Source organism: Centrocercus urophasianus, unplaced genomic scaffold, assembly GCF_019232065.1.
Source record: "Centrocercus urophasianus isolate 14NV4802_14NV808 unplaced genomic scaffold, USGS_Curo_1.0 seq_1355, whole genome shotgun sequence".
In the NCBI taxonomy this organism is placed as follows: domain Eukaryota; kingdom Metazoa; phylum Chordata; class Aves; order Galliformes; family Phasianidae; genus Centrocercus; species Centrocercus urophasianus.
Genome location: NW_024884537.1, coordinates 12,732 through 39,676, shown reverse-complemented (window position 1 = coordinate 39,676; position 26,945 = coordinate 12,732). Strand labels below are relative to the sequence as shown.

The 26,945-nt window shown below is 48.4% G+C and overlaps 1 protein-coding gene across 1 annotated transcript in view; it reads left to right on the top strand.

Annotated features, from left to right (window-relative positions):
- The window catches only part of ADCY9 (adenylate cyclase 9), a 58,859-nt gene extending 37,317 nt beyond the window's left edge, over window positions 1-21,542 (top strand). Inside the window, exons 4-10 of the mRNA XM_042813050.1 lie at window positions 870-1,087; window positions 4,336-4,438; window positions 6,598-6,806; window positions 10,573-10,732; window positions 13,643-13,791; window positions 15,779-15,820; window positions 19,386-21,542. Coding sequence (XP_042668984.1) covers window positions 870-1,087; window positions 4,336-4,438; window positions 6,598-6,806; window positions 10,573-10,732; window positions 13,643-13,791; window positions 15,779-15,820; window positions 19,386-20,574 — 2,070 coding nt within the window. The 3' untranslated portion in view covers window positions 20,575-21,542. The remainder of the gene's footprint in view (window positions 1-869; window positions 1,088-4,335; window positions 4,439-6,597; window positions 6,807-10,572; window positions 10,733-13,642; window positions 13,792-15,778; window positions 15,821-19,385) is intronic.
- The last annotated feature ends 5,403 nt before the right edge of the window (window positions 21,543-26,945 follow it).

Genomic DNA, 26,945 nt, shown 5'->3' with positions numbered 1-26,945 from the left:
ATGGGGATGGATGATACGTGGGAAATGATAAGACGTGGAGAGGGGAGATGAACACTGAGATGTGCTAAGTTTGGTACATGTTTGCTTTTGGAAGTTATAAAATGATCCTGACTAATGGCAGCTCACTTCCATTCCAGCCGTGTTTAGTTGTCTAAAATCCTGGATTTGCTTGAGTGCATTAGAAAATGTGAAGGAAGGAATTGCAAGTTCCATGAAGGGGGGGGGAGGAAAACTGAAACTCACTTCTATTCTGAAAGGAATGAAAGCAGGCTTGATAATACTGCGTGTTTCAGCAGTATTGCAAGCTGGTGTCAAAACTGAGAAATATATTATCAGTGCAATGGTAAAAGAGGTGTAGCTCAGTGAAGATGTGGCTTTGGCAGGGTAATTTTGTGCAGGATAACGAGGTGCACAAAGAGGCTGTTCACACAGGGCTGGTCCTGCTCCTGGGAGAGCAGCGGGGCTGTGTCTGCAGAAGGGGCAGCAGAGGGGCTATCTCATGGCCTGGGCGAAGGCAGCATGGTTCACATGGGTATTTAAGGAGGCTTGGAGGAGAGACTTGACCTGAAGATGAGTGAATGAAGTTTGCATTGTGGTTGGTCTCCGTTGCACGTGTGAATATGTGCTTTGTTTTCTGGTGCCTTGGGAAGGGGGACATAGAAAGCAAAAGGACAAGACCTAAATAGACAGGGCCTTCTGGCAGACGTGAGTGATTCCAAGGCAGGTGGAGGGAGGTCTTTGGCATGACCAGGTAAACATTCTATGTGCTGAGGGAAAAGCTCCTTTTGACTTCAGCTCCGTTCAGTTTCTCCTGTCTGTTTTCTCGACCATTCATGTTCCCTGTGTCTGTTTTGCTTTCTGTCACACAGGCTCCAGGAGGACATAGTCCAAAGACCCAGAATGGACTTTTGAGTCCTCCACAGGAAGAAAAGCTGAGCAACAGTCAAACCTCACTTTATGAAATGTTGCAAGAGAAAGGAAGATGGGGGGGAGTGAGTCTGGATCAGTCGGCTCTCCTCCCTTTGAGGTTCAAAAACATCAGAGAAAAGACAGATGCCCACTTTGTGGATGTGATTAAAGAGGACAGGTAAGGAAAATACTGCACACTGTAAAAGTGTCTGAAGGAGAGAAGGCATTACCAGGGGTTCCAGATGCCTAACCAGTGTTTGTGTGCTTTTTTTGTCTTGTGTCAATAGTCGTTAACAAAACATAACATGTTTCATCATTCTTCTTCCGTGGTGAATAGACATTCTTCCTTTGAGTCTTTGGAAATGGAAAGTCGTCTTTCAGTGACTTGTCCTGAGGTTGAACTCTGTGCATGGAGTTCCTCCCAATACACGTACGGTGTACCTCCCTCCGTGATTAGAAGTGGGGCATGCAGTCTGAGCACAGAACTCACATTTTTGCATAGCAAGGGAACAACATCTGAGAATGTTGTGTGGCTAACTGATGACTGGAAGTCACATGGAGAGACAGAGACTCTCCGGAGATGGAGTTTTTAGGACTGAGTTCTCCCAGACCCTACAGCGTTTTATGAAGCTAGCCTCTCTTCACTCTTCAAACTCAAAGGTTTCTTTTGGGCAGAGGAAAATACCTTCTCCAAAATTCAGTGGTGTGTGTGCTTTTGTAAACACGCAACTGTATCTCCCTTATTGTGGCAGCGATTGGATGGGATCAGCTGAACCAATAATGTAGGTTTGTTATTATTTATGACTGTTCTTATTTTTGCTTCGCTGCTTCCACTCAGATGAGGGACACTTTATCTAAATATCCTTGAAGCTGTATGCTCATATATACTCCCGGCTGTTTAGAGCAGCGACTGTGGTGTCTTAATTGAAAACATGACCAAAGCAGAGAGGAATGAGAGATGGGGACTCCAGTCCCTCCCCATTTTCTTCTTTTCTAGTTTGTTTTTCACGTTCCCTTTCTCCTAGGGGCAGCTTCCTAAGAATTCAGGTTTCTTTTCCCGTGTGTGCTCTGTCACTAATGGTCAAGAATAAGTGCTTAGCTGATGCTTTAGAAGACGGACTGATTGTGAAAGTCGGAATGTTTGCAGAAATCAGGAAGAACAAATTGGATTTTTGTTTAAAAAGTAACTAGCATGCGGCCAATTTGAAGGCGCAGAGGCAGCTTAATGCCATCGGACTGCTAAAGATGCCCACCTCCAGCCCTTGTGTTCCTGCAGCTTTCCTCCTCCGTGAACAAAATGGGTACTTCCTTCTCATTTGGCAAAAGGAAGCAGTGGGACTGTGATTTGGCATCAGTCAAAGCCTTTTTTCATTTTTTTTTCTCAACTATATATCATCATTACCATATTAAGTGGGCCATTTCTTGTTGCCAGGGAAACTTCTCTGCTGAGTTCAGTTCATGTAAACATAACTTTCCAAAAATAATCTCTGGATTAATTAGGTCTATTCCGAATGGTTTAAGTCTACCGTTTTAAATCAGCCCTTTTTAACATTTCTTGATGTGAAGTTATATGTAATGAGTCATTTAAAAACATTCCTGATTCCCTACTGCAGAATGTAACATGGCTGGTCTCAGATCTAGTCCCAGTGAGGGTGCTTGAATGGGAAATGGGGGTTCTGTCAGGGTGTCAAGGTGAGGACATCTTCCTCATCCAAACTCGGTCACTTGTCATGAAGGTTGATGTCATTCACAGCCATCAGTGGAGGGATTTGCTGCTTTGCTGTTACATCACTGCAGAGCCCCCAGCAGCATGTGGGAACTTCTGCTCACAGTGGGAGCACTTTGTGTCTTGCTGCACAGCACAGGTGTGCTGATCTGCAATGGAAATTGTGCATGGCACTAACAGAAGATGTCTAACCCAGATATGGTGATGAGTTGTATAAATTAATCATGCAGGCTTCCTGCACAGCTGGGAAGAGGTAAACACGTCCCAGGGCTGAGCTGGGAGCCTGTGTGCTCCTCTGTGCAGGCAGGAGCTGGGTGCTGCTGGCATTCATCATGCTCCAGCAGTGCATAGGGCTGCTGCTCTCCTGCCATGCCCATATTTTGCATTGCAGCTGATATCTCAGCACAGTTCCAGTGACCTTTAATAACAGCAATAGAAGTACTAAACAGGAGCAGTGATAAGGCTGCAGTTGGTGTGGCGTTTTTGCATTACTGCGTTACAACAGAACTCTTTTCGTAGAAATTATCAGTTTGCCTTTTCTTGGAAGTTGATTTTATATATATCTGGCAAACAGTGCAGAGTTTGAGCTTCGACTTTGGCTTTACTACAGCCGCTATAAAAATAACCCCCGTTTAGTCCTTGCAGTCTGCATGCTGCTGTGCATTATGGAAGATGACAGGTACGGGAGGCAGGAAGAGCACAGAATGCTTAAACCACCCAACTCCAAAAAACTCAGTTGCTTGAAAACAAGGGGGGGTTCTTCAGGAGAGTGCATTCTGAAGACACAGATGAGGGTGGAACAGAGGATGGTGGGCTGTCTCAGAGATAAATGGCAGCAGCAGGCATCACCTTCTTGTGAAAGCACGGGCACAAAGCAAAAACTTTGTGCCAAGTGTCACTGATGTCACTGGGAATCTTCTGCCTTAAACCTCTTACAACTCGCACAGAACTCCCCAGCGCTCTGGTTTTGCTCTCAGAGGTGGGAAACGGGAACAACTTTTTCATGTTTTCAATGTTAGAAAGCTCTTCTATGTTCTTGTTGCACACGGTGCTGGAAGATGGGGGGTAGGAATGCCCAGCCCTGGTGGTGCTGCCTCGTGCTTCTCCTCTGCTCCCTGCAGTAATTCTCAGTACCAATAGGCAGTTTCACATTTCTGTGGCAGAAGTAAATTTGAGCCATCCATCACCTGGGGTTGCGTTATTCTGCAGCCTGGATGGTTCGGTGAGCGCTCCCAGCTGAGTTATTGTGGTGCCTGTGGAATAACAAGACAATGCTGTTTTCTAAAACGAGCCATGTTTTTTTCTAACACTCTGTCACCTTTATCATCCTTGGCTTGCTCTGACCGACTGAATTGCACCTACAACATAAATAACCCGCAGCCACGCGTCTCCTAGGGTTGCACGTCTGTGGCAGCAATTAACCTTTACCATCCTCTAGCTTATATTACAGCTATCTGTAGCCATCTGCAGTCAGGCTGTTAAATTTCTAGAAGAACTTACTAGCAGCTTCCTGAAAATACATGTCAGCTCTGCCATGTTTCTATCTCTTCCATCTGAGGAGCAGCGTGGGTAAGGGGTGCCATGGCTGAGAGCAATGGCAGGAACTGCAAGGCTGTGCCTGCGTCCCTGCCAGCAGAACCATGGAATGGTGGCTCTGCAGCTGGATTCAGTGGTGCTGACTCCATCTGTTTTCTCTCTAGCCTCATGAAGGACTACTTCTTTAAACCGCCTATCAGTAAGCTGAGCCTGAACTTCTTGGATCAGGATCTGGAGATGGCCTACAGGACGAGCTATCAGGAAGAGGTGCGTTCCTCCTGGCGTTGCTTTTCTCCTGTGATCCATCTGAGCACTATCTGTGATTGTTTTTGATGCATTTCATTGCAGCTGATGACAAGTGTCAGGAAATGTCAAATGTGATGCACTGCTCAATATTGTTGCCTCTGAGAACAGTCTCAGTTTACCTGTCCTGTGCCATACCCCGAGTCTAGTCCAGTATTTGAAGTGGATATACATTCTCACAGCCCACCAGGATACACTCAGCATCTTATTTGCCTTTTCTCCATTTTCAAGTTAATGTGTTAATGCTTTAGGCAGACCACAGGACCATGGAAGATGAAAGCAGAGGACGACTTGCCTTCTACTGAGTGTTCCAGCTCAGAGAGTGGTAGCTTTGAATTTGATCCTTGGTCATGCCACAGCCTCCTGGTTGTCTTCATGGTACTCAAACCATGTCTGGACTCAATGTCAGAAGTGTGCAGCATTCAGAAGGAGGCAGTTTGAAGTGCTGTAATTGGAAGGAGCATTGCATAAACGGAAAGGAACTCGGTGCCTTTTTCGGGATTTTGCAGGGAATTAAAAAATGTCCTTTATCCCCTTGGGAGCTACTATTTCTGCAGGCATTCCATGGCAGCGGGTACTGCTGCCCGTTGGGAGGAGCCAGCAGGATGCTGCACATTTACATGTGGCAGCACTGGACATAAGCACTAACTCAGGCTGTGTTTCCACAAGCAGCTGAAAAGTTACAGTTGCTTCCCCTGCCTCCTAATGGCTCTGGTGCTGTGAGCCAGCTCATTTTACTGACCTGCATAAAGTATTGATCTGTTTTGTTTTGCTCTCGGGGGCTTTTTTTCCCTTTCTATTCTGAACTGAGTGCAACAAGAGCAAATCAAGACTGGTTAAAGAGTGTTTTTTGCTCTTTTCATAAATCAGTATTTATACAGTGTTTATACCCCTGTTTGCCGGCCCAGTTTGTACAGTCTGTACAGAAAAACAATAAACCCAGATCTTTCCAACTGGGAGGCTGGGAAGAGAAGCAATGCTTGTCAGTGTGGATTGGCCTATTAATGTGGGTGTGCAGGAAATTCATAGAGGATGGAGCAGGAGTGAAGTCTGTGTGTTTTGTTGGCGATAAGCTGTTATTTTGAGGGCGGTTATGCAAACCTATCTGAAAATGGGCATCTTCACTTTGTGAAGCAGCTTCGCATCACTGGGGCAAACAAATCGTTGAGGCGCAACAGCGGTCCAGCATGAAACAAAAGGGGTCCTCTCCTGGGGAGGGGGATGGCTGTCAGCACAGCTGCTGGCCTAGCTCTTTGCAGCTTTCATTCCATGCTGCATGGTTGCTCTGCCGTGGCTCCTGAGTGGGGAGAGCTTGCTCAGCCTCTTGGTTGGAAAGTCGGGTGCTCCGTGGCGCAGTTAGGGCACCCTCAGTGCTGGCACTGTCAGATGCAGTGCTCGCTCCTTGAGTTCTACTTGTGTGACTTTGTGGGTGAAAGGGGTTGTGCTGCAGCATTGAAGGGCCGTTCAGGCACTGTGAGGTTGGAGAGAGCTGGGATGGGGAGCTCACAGCCTGGATTTCAGCTGGGCTGGCCGCACCAGAGCACACTACAGCTGTACGGGTGCTGGGGCCAGCGTGGGGTGAGCTGGCTGTGTGGCCAGGGGATGGGGAAGAGCAGGACGTGCTGTCCTGTCCTCAAATCAGTGCAGATTACACACTGTCCTGATTGCTGCTTTGAATCCTGGCTGAGAGGGGGAGCTCAGCGAGGAGCTGGTTCTGCTGAGGGTTTGCTTAAAGGCCCATTGGAACTCAAAGGATTATATTTCTTCTTGTTATTGTACGATCTATTATTACTTTAAATGAAAATACTGGAAGAAATCTTCCAGCTTTCTCTGCTGGTAATACTGGGTTATGTTTCTTTGTGTAGAATTGGCAATTTTTTATGTGGTCTTTATGAAAGTAATTGCACAGCAACCGGGGGCTGTGCCACCAACCAGGCTTCTTCTCAGGGACCTCATTGTTGTCACACCACCCCTTCTGTTCCTTTTTTTCTGCTTTGAACACTGTACTTATAGTGGCTTAATGAAGTGGCAAACTGCTCTGCATTGCTCTGTTTTTGTGAGCTGCTGTTTGTGGCACAGCTGAGTTCAGTAACAGTCTGTACTTGTTATCATCCCTCCACCAGGTGATGAGGAATGCACCTGTGAAGACGTTTGCCAGCGCTACCTTCAGCTCCCTCCTGGACGTGTTCCTCTCCACCACAGTCTTCCTCATCCTCTCTGTCACGTGTTTCCTGAAGCATGGCATGGTGGCATCCCCTCCTCCACCCGCTGCTGTCGTGGTGTTTGTCATTGCCATCCTGCTGGAGGTGCTGTCCCTTGTCATCTCAGTCAGGTAAAGCACACGTGAGCGTGTTAAATGGGTGCTGTGTGGAAATGTGTCTCTTTACTTGCAGTTCTGCAAACCTAGCAGGCATGTGTAAATTTAAATCCTTTTGTAATCACGAGTTAGAAGCAGTTCTGTTGTTTCAGAAGAAGCAATACATTGCAGCTTCTATTCTGACTTCAGGGTCAAGCTAAACGTTGTACTTCATTTGTACTTCAGTCACCTGAATCAGGCTGTAATTGGAGGATACCTACAAAGGTGTGCAAGCAAAGCTGGGATTTTGAAGTAAAGGGATGTCACTTACCACCTGTGGCAGTATTTTGGAGAGTTAGTGTTTCCTAGCAGGTGTATTTTGGTGTAATAACTTGAACTGTATTGTAGTTGCACAGTTTGTGGAGCAGCAGCAATGGTGCAAGTTTGGGGCCCAGGCAGCTCTTCCCTTAGCACAGCTTCCATTAGCTGAGGATGAGGAGCAGAAGGGCAGCAGTGAGCATCTTGTTTGGGCTCAGGGCCGTGGGATGGAACCCTGCAGTTTGTTCAGCTCTACTGAACTATCTGCTTTGCAGTAGAGCTTGCTTCTGCTCTCAGATACGTTTGGAGGGAACTGGTGTTTATTCATTTTGCAGGTACCATAATGAAAAGCTCCATTTTGGCATTTTTTTCAGCTTATTATTTTTCCAATGCTTCATTATCTTGGTTAAAGATTATTATCTTCACTTACCTTTTCTTATTTCACACGAGCTTGAAGAAGACTCCTTTTACTCTGCAGTTACATTTCTCAGCAGTTTGCTACCACAGGCCCACGTCACCACTGTCCTTCAGTGAGATGTAATTTGTGCTCACAGCTGATCAGGGTATCTAAGGGAGTGAATGTCTGAGGTGCAGAAAAGGATCATCTCCAACTGAGGAGACCTCACTCAAAGTACTTTCTTGACAATAGCCTGCTACTTTACACTGAATAAGAGCCTCTTTTCGCAGATGAAAAGCACACAAGCTTTCTGGTAGGTTTTCAGTTCTGAACAGAATTGTGTTTTGTAGGAACTGGTCTTTGCTTGGGGTTTTGGACTGGTTTTGTGTGTTGAGTTTGTGATACGTGTTGGTGTGTCCCCAGCCTGAGGCACGCAGTCCTGCACAGGTGTAGCAACTTCCACTTCCCCATCTTTCTTTCACAATACGACTGTGCCTTACATGCTGCCTGCATTAAATTCAGGCTGCATTAAATTGCGCGCTGCGTTGCGTATCCACAGCAGGGGGTTCATGGGCAGCTCTGTGGTGCTGCTGAAGCGTGGGGCCTGCCGGCATCAGGAGGATGGATGTTGTGCATCCTTTAAGCAGAAAGAGGAGTGTCATCTTTTTTCCCTCTCCAAAGCAAGAGCTGCTTGCTCTGACTGCCTGTTATACACAGAAACAGTGCAGAGCTTCCTGTGCAGAAATGTCATCCCAGATGGCAGTCACAAAATGCCACAGAGCTATCTTAAGGGAGGGGATCGGCCTACAGTGCTGGGTGCAATCCCAGAGTTTCAGGAAAAGGGATTATTTTGGGCCCCCAAAAAATTCTTTCCCGAGTTTCTCATTGTGTTTTCATTATCATGGTGCACAACGCCCCTGCCTTTAAATCAATCTGGCTTTAATTGCATCCAGTGCTTGGCCCAGGGAGCACGCAGCACAGCTCTGGGGGCTGAGGGCTCGAGTCTGGCTGTGCGATGAGAAACAAGGAAGAGCCAGCAGGGTGAGAGCAGAAGGCCTCGTGGAGCAAGGCTTGCAAGAGGAGGATGTTTTGATTTCTCTGAAGTGCCTGCTAATAAATTATTGGAGTGCCTACAGATGAGGATCCCACTGTTAGCACAAGTGGCGCTCTAGAATTAATTGTTCAACGCCACATGCAAAAAGAGTGCTTAATTTGGAAGCATGTGGAGTGTGTCACCTCCAGTTCTGCTGATAGAGTGCAAAGAATGTCCTCCTGCCCGCTTGGAATATGACTGCTTGGGCTTGTGTGAGTTCAGTTAGAATGCAGGGGATCTTCAAGTTTGGGTGTTTTATGTAAGTATATTGGGAAATGCCATTGAGCATGTGACAGCATGTGAGATCTCACTTGGGTTTTCTTGGGAGTGCATCGCAGAAATAGAGGTAAAAGAGATCTGCCCACTGTTTTAGGTATAAAGATTTTTGTTAGCCAGACCCCTTTGGCATCCAGTCCTTGTTCTCAAGTGAAACTTGTTACATATTGATAAAACGTGCATTGCTTTTGATAGCACCCTTCAGTGGGGATCCCTGGGTGCCAGAAGAGTTCTTGCTCAGAAGAGTGGGAAATGGGGCACCTGGTGACTTCATCCGTTCTGACCTACCTTCACAGAGGGCAAACCAAATCTTCCAGGTGAAAAAAGAAGCAAGCACGGTCCAAACAGGAGGATGGAAACCTGCTGTTGCCTGATAAAGTTAGACTGCACTTTGCCCGTTCCTCTGCAGTAACACGCAAAGCTGCTGGAGCCCTGTGGCCCACTGGCTCCTCCTAAATTCCTCATGACCAGGAGCAAAAATCACTTTGTGCAACTGAAGCTCAATGAAAGGGTTCTGTTAGCAATATGATGTGCATGGAGTAGTGGTGCACAGGCAGGAGATGCATTCTGTTCACCTTCATTTCCTCCGGCTGGGACTTTGGTAGTTAATATCCCACCAAATTGCTGCTGTCCCAAAAGCTTTGGATTTCACACACGGGAATTGATTCTCAGCTGCCAGTAAGCACAGAATTGCCAGTAATGTTCTCCATTAGCCATTAATCATTCATGTCCAAGTTACTGATTTGGACTGCAGTTTGTGTAGCCATGCTCAGCACTGCAGCATCTCAGCACGCTGAGCTGCCCACACCGTCCCACCATGTGCCCCATGGCCACCTTGTGTCTGCAGCCCTCTTGCAAGGGGATGGCTGTGCCGTAGGCCTGGGCTTAGCTGCCCCAGGAGGGTTTGTAGGTCTGAAGTGTGGAGCCTTAATTAATGCAAGAGGTAAATGGTACCACTGGGGATTGTGGAGTTGTCCTGCAGCTTGTGCTGGCTTTTCCAAGCATGCGGTGCCTAAATAAAGCAGCGTCCTCATGCTGGGATTAACCACTCAGGTTTGCTGGTGGGCAGGGACTTGTTGTGGTGCAGGGCCTTGCACCCAGCTCCCTGTGAGCCATGGGCTGCTGCAGGGCTGCTGTGTTTGTGGGATATGAACTTGGATGGCGTTTCCAGCAGCACTCGGAGGCAGCCTGGCCTGGAGGCACAGTGAGCTCAGCCACTGTGCAGGGCAGCGTGTGGCACCTGAGAAAAGGCAGAAATTACTCTGCAAGGCTCTGGATTTATTTTGCTTCCTATAAGGTTTTCTGTTTCGATGCATTTTAGAAATTCTCTGTTGTGATGTAGAAGAGCTGCGGGTTTTGGCTTCGAGGGAACTGCATTCGGTAGAGCTAAGAGATGTGTGAGCACCCCCTGGTGGGGTGCTGCCGTCCTACAGCATCCTCCTTCCCATAACCCACATTTCTCCTTTTCTGCCAATTTAGGTCTATTTCCCAGATTTCAACGTATCAAATGGGAGAAGAGCTCCTTGAGCTCCAGGGTGATGCTGGAAGTCGTACAGCCGTGCGCTGTCTGTTCTAATGTCACCAAACAGTCTGGTGCCGCAGAAGCCTCTCTGTGGAGCTGCCCTCAGGAAGCTGCCCTCACAGTTCTGTTACTACAGGTGAATCAGCCCCATGAAGTGATTGAAATTAACCCAAGCTCTTGGTTCTGTCTGTTCCAGGATGGTGTTCTTCCTGGAGGAGGTGATGGCCTGCACCAAGCGCCTCCTGGAGCTGATCTCTGGCTGGCTGCCGCGGCATTTCCTCGGTGCCATCCTGGTGTCTCTCCCAGCTCTTGCAGTTTTTTCACACTTCACCTCTGATTTTGAAACAAACATACATGTAAGTTGCAGAACTCCATTTCATAACCTGATGGTTTGGATGTAACGAAGCTCGTTGGCTTGCTTGCCTTCCTCCTTCACCTCTGTTTCATACAGATCTGTTGGAGGGACAGGGCTTCTGTGTATGATGAAATGCACATTTTATTGTGTGACATACAGTCCACTGCTTGAAAACTCTCAAACAAAAGAGGAATATCTAAAAATGCCAGTATGCATGCATACCTTTTTTCTCTTTACTGCAAACACTTCTGCAGTGTTTGTGCTTATCCTAATGGAGGGTCTTATTCTGCTTTTTGATTTGGAATTTCTAGTCTGAGCCATTTGTGAGCCTAACATGTTTGCCTGTGTGTTGGTGAATCTGACAGTAAGACCAGACTTAGCATGGGGCTTTGTTATCTGCAGAGATAAGTGGTGAAACTGAAAGGAGGTGGCTCTTGGGGTGCATAAAGGATCACTGTGAGGGGCTGCAGGAAAGGTTAAGGGAATACAGGAATACCTTCCCAGGAGGAGCTACAAGAGAGTGGATTATTTGGCCCAACCAGAGATGGGAGCACAGGGATTGGGTGTCTGATAAGAACCAGTCATAAGTGGGGGTTGAGGAGATAAATACTGAGGAGGGGGGGAATGGTGTAATTGAAAACTGAGAATAGTATGAAATCAACTCTTACAAACCTTATGAATAAAATGGATAAGAAACTGAGATGAAACTTGGTTTCTCTGAGGTAGCACAGGGTGAGCCTTTAGGGAACTCGCTGACCATTGCTGTGCCCTGGTGCAGGCACCAACCAGACCCTCCTTCCCATCACACATCACAGATGCTGTTTGTTGTCTGTTCCATGGGAACGTGTGGGGCAGATGTTTTGATGCACACATACATTCACAGTCGCAGAGGACTGAGCTTGCAGATCTGTGACATTTCACGTTTAAAATCATCCTGCATTTGTTACCTCTCTTTACTTAAGCAAAACAATTTTAAAGCTATGTGCCTTTTCAAGGTTTTGAACCAGCAAATCAATGGTGGGAATGTTTTCCTTACACTGACAAGACCTGAAAGCCTTCAAATCCCTAATTTCTGTGTGCACTGATTTTGTATCATCCCATTCATCACCATCTGTGACCACCTCTCCAAACAAGGAAAAGCAACGTTGGAAGAACCACGTTATTAGTGGCTCTGGGCAGCCTGGTCTGGTGGTTGGTGACCCTGCACATAGCAGAGGGGTTGAAACTGGATGATCTTTGAGGTCCTTTTCAACCCAGGGCATTCTGTGATTAGTGCATTCTCAGTACCTCATCCTACACAGTGCTGAGTCTAAAGGCTTCAGGCAGCAGCAGTGAGATGGTGCTGTTCACTGCCAAGCTGGGAATGAGCATTGCTTTCTTTCCTCTTGCAGGCTCTCCAGAGTCACAGGGCTGTTGGCTCCCTCTCCCAGAGATGTCCCCACCCATCTTGTGCTCACTGATGTTCCATCCATCATGGAGCTTTAGGAAGTGGAATCAATCTATAGAGGGTCAGGTAAGTGTCATCTTTTACTATGACATGGTTTTGCAAAGTTTTTTCTGTACTCATAGCATTTTATATCTTCCCTGGCTATAATCAAAATCAAAATTAACAAAAACAGCAATGAAGAAAAAAACTTTCCAAAGCCATGCATACATAGTAAAACACAGCACTTACTGACCCTCTATAGGCTGGCTTCATGCTGGGGCATCACTTGGAGTGAGAACCAGTGCTCTGCCACTTTTGGAGACCTGAAATGGGGGGAAAAAAAGTTTAAGTTTTTTTATGGACTGTTCTGAAATTCATTTTCTTCAATCTTTGAGTCATTAAATTAAACAATGAAACCCACTCGATGGGTCTGGTTTACAGATGGTAAATTCTGTGAGGTTTTTTCCCAAATGCTGTGTCTGCAGCCGAATCACACGCTTGTTTGGTATGTGACAGTGTTCCTAATCTACATTTTCTGCATTTCAGCTGTAGAGGAAATGTAAAGTGGGAGAGAAGGATCGTTTGGTACCATAAGGTGCAGTAGGCAGCAGAGCAGAGCTCCACCGTGCAGCTGGCAATCTCTGGGTTAGCCTGGATGGTCTTTGGTGTTCTTGATAAAACCATAAAGCTTGAGAGCTTTGAGCAGTGCAGCACTGATCTCAGGGACGCTCATGCATTTGGAGAATAGCTCTGTTCTGCCTTTCCTTTGTCCAGGAAAGATGAAAGGATTCGCAGGGCATTAGGAGCAGATAACCTGACACTGTCCTTCCAAATGGGCACAGGTGGTGGTATCAATGAGCACCAGCTCCCACCTCTCCTCTGTAATCAAAGCAGCTCTTTCTGCTGGGCAGCAGGACGATCTTGGAATGATCTTGGAGGATGACACCCTCCGAGAGGTGCTGTAAAGGCACTGTAAAAGCTAGCCAACATTTCTCAGGATGAATGTGTTCCCCTTTTCCAATGCAGTGGAATTTTGGTGTCCAGCTTAAAATATGGGATCTTAAATGGGATCTAACCCCAGTAGCTAGTGAGGAGATTCATGTGACTGTTTACCCTCTTTTTCTTTCTTCCTTTCTTCTGTTGTTTTTTTTTTGCTTTGAATAAGAAGAGGCGCTGAGTGTTTTGCAAAGGTGAGCTGGAGGTATTGAATAGCACTGAAACAGTGGTGCAGTGTGGTGATGCAAAACTCCATCTAGGGAAAACTGTGACAAACCGTATGTGCTGAAAACGTGCTTGCACACTGAAGGGAAAGACCTCTGTCATCAAGGGCTGCCTCCTGTTACAGCCACGGCGTTACAGACACAACTCAGTGTGCATATCACACAAGGCAACGAGGTCTTTCATGTCTCATTCCCTCACCCTTTTGTGCAGAAGGGCTGCAGTCAGCACGACGAAGCTAACTCGCGCTCTCTCTCTTTGTTGCAGTACACCATGTTTATGTGTTGTGCCATTCTGATCACCATTGTGCAGTACTGCAACTTCTGCCAGCTTAGCTCCTGGATGAGATCTCTGTTGGCAACCGTAGTAGGAGCAGTGCTGCTCATTCTGCTCTACGTCTCCTTGTGTCCAGACAGGTGAGCATCGCACCCAGCGCCCACGGTGTTCGGGAGGAGGAATTTGTGTTTCTCTGCAGAAATGAGGGTCCTGTGCATGCCATATGAGTATCTGCCATGACTGTATCTGGTGTCTCAAAAGTAATAAGTTGATCCAGGGAGAGATCTGCATTGTTTTGGAAGGAGCTTTTCACTGCGGAAGGCAAGCACTCAGATTTGATGGAGCTGTGCTGTCCTGCTTCCTTTCTTGCTTTCCTGTCTTTCCAGGGGGTGCTGCAAAACACAAACTGAAGGGATAAAGTAAATGTGAAGTAACCTGAAGGCTTTCCAGTTTGCCCTCTAATAAACAGCTTTCTCCATAGGAGAATGTGTTTGCATTATTCTCCTTCTATTTTCTCACCAAGACAGTCAAGAGACTCCTTCCAGCCATCTGTCCGCTCCTGTTGTCAGAGCTTTTATAACCAACCTGCACTTCTTGATGGCTTGAGAAATATCACAGCTTTGGGTGCTCTTCCCATGGAGTGGACTTTTCAGGGACTTCTTATGCTGGACCTTTAGTTCCTGTCAAAAGCCATTGCTTTACCCTTCTTCAGAGGCTGAAGAGCCACCCACGTGGTGAAAAGCCTTAAAAAAATATATATGTATGTATAGTTTTCAGATGCATGTTTTGTGTATTTATCTTCCAGTCCCCTCTTCGAGTATGTCTCATGGACTCTTTTAACCTTGATGTAATTTATATTAAAAGAGCAGAATTGAAGTCATCCCTTCACGGCTGCTCAGAGCGTAAGTAACTCAGAGGTGGCTGCAAGACAGAGAGCATGTCCCTGCATAGAGAAAGAACAACTCCAAAGCAGTGCCTGTTGAGAAATGATTTCCAGCTCATACTAAAGAAAATCCCTTTTTTGTCTCAGCACAGCGCTTGGGCAGAGAGGACAGGGCAGCCTTTTCGAGCTTCTGTGGTGGGAAGAAGCGTTCAGTTTCTGCTCAGAACAAATTACAGGTGCAATATGTACATCAGCTTGTAGGTGGGCTCCGCGTCGTGACTGTGCAGAGGGAGGGACACAAAGCTGGAGATAACATGGGGGCTTTGTGAAGGGACTGGGAAAAGCTGTTCCCAGGCAGAGAGGACGAGACCCTGCAGCGTATCAGTTCCTAGCATCACCTTTGGCTGTTGAAGGTATAGTTATGAATGTTTAAGAAACACTATGTAAAGAAATCTTCCTGAAGATAATGTGGTGTTGGTTCAGGTTTGTATAGCAACTTGTCTGCTAATGGGCAGAGTTCAGAACTCATGCAATGCATTGTTCTTGCATGTCAAAAAATAGTCTGGGTGATAGGCACAGCTGTTGTGCTCACCTGAGAAGCAGCCCCGTTTAGAACTGCTCCTGGACAACAGCAGCAGGGTTGAATTCGTGTCTCCCTGGAACTTGATAATAATGACTTTTTTGTTCCTTTCTTACCAATGCTCTGCACAGTATTTTTGTCACAGCAGTAATGCACATGCATCACAGGCCAATCCTTTCTGTACTTTTTCCAAAAGCAACTAGTTCTTAGTGCTGTAATACTTCATTGCCTTATAAAAAATGCAGTTTTTGAATTATTGTCATTCACAACATTTTCAGAGAGGCTCCCTGTTTGTGTTCTTGCCTTTTTATAAAGCTTTGTATTTTGCTGGTGAAAAAGCATGAAGGCATGGCTGGTTTGTAGAGTTCTGATATTGCTTTTCTGTGTTCCCAAGGTAAGTTGGACTCTCTAACAGTGACTTGTTCCAGGCATCACCTTGCCTTCGTTACCATCAGGTATTCCTTAGAGATGTGTGCATCTCTCCATCTGACCATGGTTGCTTTCAAGCAGAAGCTGCAGTGAACTCACGTTCCCACCTTGCCTGGAGTTGATCCCCTGTGCTCCTACTGGCTGCACCAGAGTTCAAAATGCAGCCAGGAATTCTGGCAGGACGCTTTGTTTATTGCTTGTGCTTCCTTCTGATATCAGTGCTTTTTTATTTCAGCTCTGTGGAAACCTTGCATCTAGACTTGGCACAGAACCTTAGGTAAGCTCGACTCAAATGACCATCTTTGTGTTCAGAGAAACATTTCCAAACGGTTTTATGCAGCAAAACTTTGCATGGCAGCAGTGGGAATCCATCAGATCAGTTCTGCAGGTTGTGTTTAAGCTCCTTGTGTTCATAATTCCCTTCCTAGAAGACTCGGCCAGAATTCGTTAGGGAGCTGACGCTGCATCACTGCGTTGTCATGTACTCAGTTCTTTTTAAACCCGGTTCACAGAACTGGAGAGGAGCACGTGTGTGTGAGGGAATTCCAGCTCACCAAAGCCAGAACGGTTGGAAAGGCAAAGCCAAAAGAACAGGGATTGCTTGACTTTGTAGACCAAAGCACTGAAAGAGTTTGGAGAAGGAGCAGTGTGTGAAGTAAAGCGATGGGGTGAGAGCAGTGCCTGAGGGTTAACCTGAGTTTGGTTCTTCAGTGGTTCTTCATTAGTTTGTGAAGTTTGGTGTTGCTCAGAATGACATTTTTCATTTGTCATTTTTCTCTGTTTCGTATGTTAGAAGTAGGAGTTAATTCTGTTGTTTCCACTGTTGCTTTGAAACAGAGTTGGACTTGCCTGGTCTCTGTAGCGTGCGTAGTTACACACTGCAGTTCTGGAGCTCTGCATGAAGCAGAGCTCTCCAGTGGTGTACCAAGAAAAGGTTGAAACCCTCTTGCCCTAACAAACATTTGTGCTGCTCATTTCTCGTTGAAATAGATAAATAAAAGAGGTTCTGTGCTCACCCAAGTCAGCACAAAAGCTTTTCCTTTGCTCTGAGAGGCCCAGACAAACTTTATTTGCATGCCTTTGATGAAGCCATTCCCTCCTCTTGATCAGGAGTGGAGATAATTATTAATACAGCATGGGAAGGAAGATACTAGGAATGGTAATGAAGGCTTAGCATAGAGCTCATCTCTGGACTGTCTGCGCTGTCCTCAATAAATCCAAACATGGGATTTGTCCCCTTTTCCAGACAGACCAGTTCTTCAGCCCAGAAGAGGTTCTGCTGTGCTTTGAGCAGGAATAGTTCTTGTTCTCATTCATTTCTTCCATCAGAGCAGCAGTGCGTTGTGGCAGGGGGCAGTGGGCTGCTCGTGGTGGAAGCGTTTCATTGCTCATGTTGGGGGTCCTGTAGGATGCCTCACTGTGATGTTGAAAGCAGCTGTTTGATTTTCCCTTTTTCTCACCATTCCACCATGACGGCCTGTTTTAAGACCAGCAGGCATGCATCCACTTTAAATACAGTAAGAAATCCAAATCCAAACATAGGTTACTGGCTCAGCAGCAAGACGGCTTTCCAGAAATCTTTATAAGTAGAAAGCCATTATCTTTATGATCTGTGATCAAGCCAAAGGAGATTCTATCTCCGGAGCTCTCACTTGTTCTGTATTGAGCCCAGGCTGGATGGAGGTGCCAAGTTAATAGTTCAGTGTCTGTGCCAGGAAATGCTCTAAAGTTTGACTTAAAGGAGCACCATCAGCTCAAGATTTCAGTTTGAATGACTTTCAAAACGATTTTTTTTGCCGTGACGCTTTGTAAAATTGGAGCTTGAAGAGGATTTGGTTTTGTGTGATCCTTTCCTGCTCCAGGCGTGGTGTTCTGTTCTTCTTTGCATTCCCCAGGGCAGCGTTGGGCAGAGGGTCATCTCTGAGTGCATGAGATGACCTGCAGTCTGTGTGCTGCAATGTTCGAGCGGTGTGATTTTCAGATGGATGTGGTGGTTTCCTCTGCCAGCTTAGCAGTGAGGCTTTCTGTTCCCATGCACGTGGAGGTGAAAAAACGCCTGCTCTGGACAAGATCCGTCCCTTCCTTTTTGAGACACTAACCCATTACCTTCTTAATGAAATCAGGTCAGCTTACAAGTGAGTCACTCTCATTTCACATGCAGATCTGCGGGCTGTGTGGGAGCAAGGTCAGGTTGGTGCTTGAGATGGCTGGGAGCTGGTGGGTGCCAGCACTGCGGAGCTGTGAATGGAGCAGCCTTTCCTCCTCAAGGCAGCCCTGGCATTCCACACAGGCTGCTTTTTGTAATGGAGAGCGTGTGACGCCTTCCTAATTTATTTAAGAGGAGTTAAAGTACTTTGAGGGCATTTTGTACAATAAACACTAAATAAAAAGCCTCTAATGACTTAAATAAATCCCGGTGGCCGGGATGTTTGATGTTAGAGCAGATTATCTGAATCAAACTCATGTACTCTCAGAGGAGTAACTTGGCATTGCTCAGATCTTTCCCTGCATGACACAGAAGATAATCAACCGTTCTGAGCACAACCTGTGTTGTGCTCCTTGGCCCAGCTCTGCTCCCCACCTCCTCCAGACTTCATTCACAGAGCTGTACTCACCTGCTCTCCCTCGTTCTGTTTTCTCCTGGGCGATGTGTAAGATTTATGGCTGAAAAAACAGAGGGATGATTCCCAGCGTAACACACAGCCTTAGCAGCACTCTGGAACTCAGCCCATAGCTTCTCAGCTGTGCATGCTTTAAGTACCTCTCCCTCCATAGGCTCCCCAGGATGATGGTCAGTGGAGATGTAACAGGATGTTGTCAGGGACGGCGTGTGTTCACCTGCGCTGGTTTTGCTCCATCACACCTCCCTGGCCACGCTGTCAGTCAGGTGTTTGAGCATCCAGAGAACAAAGTTGGGTCTGGAACGTGGCTCTGCTGGTAACGGGTCGGCTTTGATTGCGGAAATGGAAGCGTGTCCTTCATGGGCATAAAGAACTGAACTGAACCTGGGAATGTTTGCGTTACAGAAACCAATTCAAGAGTTGTTTTGATCTGTTGCGACTGCTGTGCTCTGAGTTTTGATCTCTTTTGCTAACATACCTTCATCAGGGGAAGAGGCAGTGCTGAGATATGGGTTGTCTTCCTGTTTTTCAAGCAGAATGTGGATGTGATGCTTTCCTTCATCAAACCATTCCTTAACCTGGAAAACCTCAGCATGCATCTGCCCAAATGCAGTCTCATGCTTCAGCAGAAATGCTTTTATAGGAAGGAATGTGGTTAAGTGGCTCTGGAAACGCTGTGTGCCAATCTGCGTGGGTTCAGACTTAGTTCCCAGGTCCATAGCTGGTGTCTTTTCAGACTAACATCATAAAGCAGGTGCTGCTGAGTGTTGGAGGTATTGCAAAGAAGTGATGAACTCTGCGAACCTCACGCAGTCAGACATCACGTACCTACAGACAGACATGCATGCACACCACGTAGCTGAACACACCACCATCACTGAGCATTTATACGTGTATGTATTTGCATGTTTTAAAATTGGGTGTTTATAAATAACAGTAACTGCTGCCTTAGTGAAATGTTTACAATTCATGCTAACGTAGAGGTGGGGGAGTTTCTGCGTTGCTAAACCTGATGGTTCCCTTTAAGGCACTGCTTGGTGAGCTTAAGAATGAAATTAATTCTTTAGCCATCTTAGTAGCAGAGGAAGATTTCAAAGCACCTTTTCTAATTCAGGATGTGCCCTACGCTTCCTCCACATTTTTCTGGCTTAGGAGCCGCAGTGCCCAGCTCTGTGTTTTTTCACTGCACCTTTTATGTTCTCCCCCTTCTCTTGCTTCCAGCTCCAGGAAGAATCCTTGCAACAGCTCGATGCCGGCCGACGTGAAGAGGCCTGCAGACCTGATAGGTCAGGAAGTGATTTTGGTGGTCTTCCTCCTGCTGCTCCTGGTGTGGTTCCTGAACCGAGAGTTCGAGGTCAGTTACCGCCTGCACTACCATGGGGACGTGGAGGCGGATCTTCATCGCACCAAAATTCAGAGCATGAGGGATCAAGCCGACTGGCTGCTGAGGAACATCATCCCCTACCACGTGGCCGAGCAGCTGAAGGTTTCCCAGAGCTACTCCAAAAACCACGACAGCGGCGGAGTGATCTTTGCCAGTATTGTGAACTTCAGCGAGTTCTACGAAGAGAACTACGAAGGAGGCAAGGAGTGCTACAGAGTGCTGAACGAGCTGATCGGGGATTTCGACGAGCTGCTGAGCAAACCGCATTACAGCAGCATCGAGAAAATCAAAACCATCGGGGCGACCTACATGGCTGCCTCGGGACTGAACACGTCGCAGTGCCAGGACAGCAACCATCCCCACGGGCATCTGCAGACCCTGTTTGAATTTGCCAAAGAAATGATGCGAGTGGTGGATGACTTCAACAACAACATGCTGTGGTTTAATTTTAAACTTCGCATCGGCTTTAACCACGGCCCCCTGACGGCGGGGGTCATCGGCACCACCAAGTTACTGTACGACATCTGGGGTGACACTGTGAACATCGCGAGCAGAATGGACACCACCGGCGTCGAGTGTCGCATACAGGTGAGTGAGGAGAGCTACCGCATCCTGAGCAAGATGGGGTATGACTTTGACTACAGGGGGACGGTGAATGTGAAGGGGAAAGGTCAGATGAAGACCTACCTGTACCCCAAGTGCATGGACAACGGGATGGTGCCGCATCACCAGTTGTCCATATCTCCAGACATTCGGGTTCAGGTGGATGGCAGCATTGGGCGATCTCCGACCGATGAGATTGCCAACCTGGTGCCTTCTGTACAGAATTCTGATAAGATAGCCCATGGCACAGATAACTCAGAAACCAAGGACGCTCTTCCTTCCTCCAAGAAGCTCCAGAAAGAGTCGACGAAAGCAGAAGAGAGGTGCAGGTTTGGCAAAGCTGTAGAGAAGACTGACTGTGAGGAAGCAGGAACTGAGGAGGTCAATGAACTGACAAAGCTAAATATCTCTAAGAGTGTATGATGCACTGTCCGAGTTGCATGAAGTGCTCTGTCAATAGAAACACAAAGACATTTGCAATTGGCGGTTTTCTTTTTCAAGAGAGACCTTCTCAACACCTGGGTTGTACGTTTGTTTTCATTTCGGCGCCTGGTGCTGTGTGGATCACAGCTCCTCAGGGCTCGTTTTCATCCATCTCTCTCCTCCATGCCCCAAATCACATCCCCCAGCTCCCCAGCTCCCTGTGCAACCATCTTACAGCTGAGTAGAGGATATTAAGTGCCTTCAGATATACTCCATTGGACTCCCTGTCAAGGTACAGAGGCCCCAAGTGAAATCATAGCTTTGGGTATTTATCTAATTTTAAAGAAAAGCTGTGGTTATATCATTTTTATTGTTGTTTCTCACAAAACACTTTTTTTGGCTGATGCAACTCCTTGGGTTTTTTATATCTATCTGAACAATATTTTACTGTTATCAGACCTTTTGTATGTAAACACGCAGACCAACGTGCATGTATCTACCGTGTGAGACTGACATCAAGTGCCAGTAACGTACCACAAGAGAATGTCTGGCAAGGGGGTGACAGAATTTTCCTTTGGATTGGGCTGGAGGAGGAGTTCTGCAGTGGCTCAACGTTTAGGTAGAGTAGGCTGAACAACTGCTGTAGTTTTATTCTCCTTTACCGATGCTTTCTTCAAACTTAATGTGCCGCTGTGTGCTTTGGATACACTTCTTTTCCATATAGCCATTGAGTTACTGATCTGTGGGAATGGAACCAGGGGTTGGACTGCACCAGCTCTGGGGACAGGCTTCCAGAAGCAGCCGAGTGCCCAGCAGAGCGTTGCTCTTTGGGTCTTACGTGTCTAAAAGTGCTCCGTGTCACTCCGCTCGCCGGCTGAATTGGCGAAGGTAGGTGAGGTCGGTGCCTCTAGGCTGGTCTGATCCGAGAGAGAGAGAAAAGTCAAATAAATGTTTTGGAGATGCCTTTATTTATTTATTTATTTTATTTCTTTTCCTTTTTTTTTTTTTTTTTTTTTTTTTTTTTTTTTTTGGTGGAGGAGATCAGGAGAGATGAAATTTGTCCCTTGGTTTAATGGGAATTCGTAAGGCAGCGTTTCAGCCTCTTTGAGCCACCAAGCGCTGTGAGGATGTTACCCAGGCCATATTTGTTCCCAAACCAGTGGGATTTCCCAAGCCACGCCACGCCTCTGAGTTCCCCAGCTTCCTTCTGCACTCAACTATCGGTGCTGCACGATGGTTTTTCAGGCTGTGTCCCCTCCGCTGCGCTCTTGCAGCAGGGAATAGAACAGCACGCTCCCTGCTGGAAGCAGGAACAGGGCAGAATCTTTGGGTGAGCTGAGAAGCACGATGCTCTCCGGCCCTCCGATGGCTGTGCGGGTCCCCATGCACAGAGGAGCACTGCCCCACTTTGCCCTCTGTGCTTCCACCGCCCCGTCTGCTCGCATCGCTGCCCCACTTTGGCTCTGTTCATTATATTCATTATTCAGCTATTCCAGTTTCACTGTCTCCTTGCGACACCCAATAGAATGAATGAATTTTTGTGCCCCAAATAAGTTCTGTAGGCAGGGAGGAGCTGGTGATGTGCTGTGCTGTCTGCCTATCCTTGTGTGTCTTAATCCTCTCCATCCGACCCAAATTCAGAACGTATATTGATTTTTCTTTTTACTCCTGATGTGATTTTTGGACTTCCAGTAATAAATACATACGTTGCTGCGTTCCTCTTCAGCCCTCTGAGCTCCATCCACGTTGCCCAGTGAGCACAGAGCCCTTTGTCAGTGTGAAGCTGGGGGATTTCTGGCTCTCTTGGCTCCAACAAGACTCTGCACGCTGTTCTCACAAGAGCTGCTGCTCACGCATTTCTCAGTTGTGTTGGGTGAATCTCTCTTGCTCCATTTCCCAGCATACAAAAACCAGGGGGTGCACATCCCGTACTCTTGGAGCTGTTTCTGCCAAGCAACGCTACCAAGTCTGTAGTAACACGGAGTTTTACAGCAGCCTTCCTTCTCCCCTGCCCAAACCCATCCGCAGCTGGTTGCACTTCCACCTTTCAGGTCCTATAACTCTACAAATACCTCTTGCATCTGAAGAATGTATTCTTGATTCTCGTTCCAGTGGGATGTTTATCAGTATTTCTTTTCTTACAGTAGGAGGGTGCTGCAGAATTGCTTACCTGCCCTCTGGTGTTGTATTTGGGGTCTCAAGGTCGTTCAACCCACCTTTCCCTTTTTTCCCCCGGTTGCACACTCTGCCCAGTGAGGTTTGCTCCCATGCTGCATCGCTGTCTATGGGTGCGTTGATGCTGCTGGGTAGGGCTGGGGTGCCCAGCAGAAATGGGAGTCTTGAACTGTCCTCACGGAGAGAGATGAGGTTGCTGCAGGCCTGAGCTGGGGCTGTGTGTGCCATGGGGCGCTGTGGGGAGCACGGGCTGCAGAGGATGGTTCTCGGTGGCTTCTGTGGTGGCATCTTCTTCCAGCACGCAAAAACCTTCATTTCCTCCTCACAGCTGCTTCTGTGAAAATGAATTTCTCATTTGTAAACCAGCAGGTGGTGTTGCTGGTGGTTTATGCCCAATGGTTTTGGTTTGGGGATGAGAAGAGCCCTGCCTGCTGCTTCCCAAAGCACTGGGTCAGCCCCTGGGCCGAGCAGCAGCACGGTGCTGTGTGTGGCAGCTCCTGCTGCTGCAGAGCCCTGAGGTTCAGAGGTCACAACGTGGGCCCAGGAGGCTCCCCCAGCCAAAACCTCCCCCACAGCTGGGTCGGTCTGCTTGGTGCCAGAAAAAGGGCTTCTCAGAAAGTAACTCTCGGGGTATCCCTTCTTCAGGCCTTGAAATCACCAAACTGTAACTCCTTTCTTAAACTTTCACCCTGCTGTGTTGCAAGGAAGCAGCTGGGTGCTTCACACCTTGTTTTGCACTGTTGCAAAGGCTGAGAGCACCTGAGGTCGCCTGTAGCAGCTCAGGGTGTCTTTTCTGTGCAGAGCAGCTGCCTCTGGTCTCCCCGCTTGCCTCCGGCTTTGGAGCTGGAGGGGATGTGTGGGGACCCCGGTTCTGTGCAGAGCGATGGCTGAGCACTGTTTGCTCCTCAGCACCTGGGCTGCTTCCACTGCCCCCATCTGCATTTCCCAACGGAAGGGCCCAGAGTTGCTGTGGTGGGTGATGACCGTGTGGCTGAGCAAAAGAAGGAGAAATTCTGCTTCGTTTCGGAGCGGAAAGCGGTGTGTGAGCAGCTGGTGCTGGCTGGTAGCACGCAGCGGGCCAGCTCTGCCTTTGGGATGTGCAGCCGGTCAGTCAGGTGCTACAGAGCATGGTGGTTGTGTGACTTTCCCATTGCTGAAGCACAGCTTTAGGTTGGTGCAGGATGTGGGGGCCGGGCCGGCTACCTGCAGTCGCAGCAGCGTGAGGCTGTGCTTGCTGCGACGCTGCAGCGCAATGTGGGATTGCGTAGGGAAAAGAAGATCGTAGCCATGGCTTGAAGCAGCCAGGTTGGCTGGGAGTTGTGTCTGCTCTCAGCCCTGCACACGCAGCACTGTGGCTCTCAGCAGTGCTGCTCCTGCCTGCAGAAATGGAGGCGGGCTGTGTCAGAGCTCTCCCTGTACATAGAGAACCGCGTCTTGCCTCCGACTCGTTGCTACCGATCTGTAATCCATTGTATATTAAACTGTTTTGCTGTATCGCAGGTCGTTTCACGCTGCCTTAGATGTAGAAAAGCCAAGAACGTAACCCACAATACATTTTGTCAACTTGAAGTTTGTTGGCTGTTTTGATTTTGCTTCAGCTCTGCTCCCATCACAGCCCCGTTGCTCCAAAGACTTGTGGTTCAGAGCGGTGGTTTTTGAGCCCTCGCTTTTCAGTCTGGCTTTTCAGTGTTTCTTTGATAACCCATGAATCTGCCGGGTTGATTTCTGATGAGGCACATATTTAGGCGGTGTCTGAAATGCTGGAGGAGTTCATGGTCCAGAGCTGCTGTGCTGGGTGCAGGCACGCAGCAGGCGGTGGTTCTCTAGCAGGCAGTGTGGATGCTTTCTTCTGGAACAGCAGAGCCTTGTTTGCACGGCCACGGCCTGCTTGGGATGTCGTTATTGTGGGCAAGAGCCCACAGGACAAGGATCTGCTTTCCTGGGACTTGCTGAAGGTGAGCTGAGCCGTGCCTGTGGCTCTGTCAGAAGGGAAGATGGAGCAGAACACATCCGGGGCTGCCACAGGTGGCTCAGCATCACACTGTGTCCCTGCCACCACTGCCCTCCCATCCCTCAGCTGTGGTTTGGTGGAGGACTGTGCATTGCTGGACCTTGGCCTGGAGGAGTGGAAGTGTCCTCGGGATCCCACGGAGCCCCCTTGCTCTGCTCCCTCCTGGCACTGCTGAGCACAGACATCCATGACCCTCACCGCATCCCTTTCCCTACCTCTGTGCTGGGCTGTGCCAGACCTTCTGCTCGGATCCTGGAGCATTGGGTCCATGCTGCTGCCAGCTTTGTCCTGGAGCCATGGAGGAGTGACGTCTGGTTCTTCTGCGAGTGCTGATGTATTGCTCCTTCCTGTGCTTCCAACCTTATTTCCCAAAGATGAGGTAAGTAGCAGAGCACACTCCGTACAGCCGGTGGGCAGCAGCAGTGTTCCACCAGTGCCTGGATGTGTGCCCCATGCCCCTGGCTGTCATCCTGCTGCCGTGGCTGAGAGCTGCTCAGGTGTTACCTGCTGGATTTCTGTTGTAGGTCGTGGTGATTGTGAACTGCCTAGGGATGGTTTTTAATAAATCTTCTGACAGTATTTCAAATAAACCTGCTCTTTCTGTTTTCCTTTCCAGGTCTGCGTTCTCCCAACGTTGCCCCATTTTTGGGTTTCCTCTTTCTCTGCTTCAGGTCACGATGAAGGACACATCCAACACAAATGTCTTTAAGGATATTGGCTCATGTGTGCATTTAGTTTAACAGGGGCAAGAAAAGCCCCAGATCTCCTAGGGCCACATTTCTCAGCATCTCCAGAGGGCCGTGCTGGGGGAGATGTGCTGTTCCCAACTGCTGCCGTGCCCGTAGGCGCTGCAGAAGCTCCATGCTCTGTTTGGTTCCAGCTTTGTTGTGGGGTGCAGGCCTGGTTCTGTCACTGTGTCCTCCTGGGGTCAGCGGGCAGTGAGCTGCACTCCTTGCCCCATTCCATGGTGTGTCTGTAGGGTTTTCTTCGGGGTTTCCCAAGCTCTGGGTGCTGTTGGGTTCTCCCCAGCCCATAAACCTGCAGTCCAGGGGCCACCTGCACAGTTCCAACAGCCCAGGGACTGGTTCTCCAGTTGTTGCAGAAGCTTGCCTCCCATCTTGGGGCCAGCTCTCCCCCTGGAGCAGTGCTTTCCCAGCTCTGCCCCTTTTATAACGCATGGCTCTGGCCAAAGGCCCACCAGCACTTTCTATTCAATTAATGCTGTGCAGGGCTGCCGGGGGTGCAGCCAAGGATGTGCGCGGCTTGGGAACGCAGCGGGCTTTTGTTCTCATTTGTTAATCATTGTTTGGCTTTCGGTAACGAAATTTTGTTGCTTTGTGGCGTCGAGCAGCAATTCTCATTTCACAGCTTCGCCGAGTTTATGGGAATTTAAGAGCTAGATGCAAATGAACTTCATTACCATGTTTAATTATCTGATAAGCCTCATATCCATCTGTCCCGCATATGCTTTGTACTCGAGGCTGTAGGACGAGCAGCCGCGTTCGCTTTGGCCGCGGGGCCGCGCAGCCCGGGGCCGGCATCGCATCGCTGCGCCGTGAGCGCACGTGGCCGGAGAGCCGGAGCTGCTCCGCATAGCGCAGCGCTGACGGCACAGCTCCCCCCTGCCCTCGGCCCCGCCAGCTCCACCGCGCCAGAGACACGTTGTTCCCGCAGGGGCTCCAGTGTCACCCGGCCCGGAGCCGCCGCCCCGCCGCCGTTGTGCGTGCAGCCTCCCTGGGCCGGCGCCAGCATCTCGATCGGGTTGCGGCCCCCTGGCTCTCCTGCAGCACAGCTTTAAGAGCGGCTGTTGAGGAACTGCTGTGAGCTGGAACTCTGGAAACTCTCGTACGTTAGCAAGGAGTGAGGAGGGTGCTGGGGACAAAGCTAAACCTCTGCTCCCTCGGCACGGAGATGTGGCTGAGGGGAGGGCAGCGCTGCCCGGGGGTGGCTGTGGGTGCTCGCGGCCAAAGAAGAGGAGTCTGCAGGGCTCGTGGGGGCTGGGGGATGTGCAGAGATAGCTCACTGCTCTGTGGTCGGCAGCATCGTGCGGAGCTTTATCGGCGTGCTGTGTGGTTTTAGCTCACTGTCTCGTGTTAGAGGAGGACATGTGCCACTGGGCTCTGAACCTCTCCTGGAGAATGGAAGTGTTTTGCCTTTTTTACCCACTGGACCCTGCTTTGTGTGC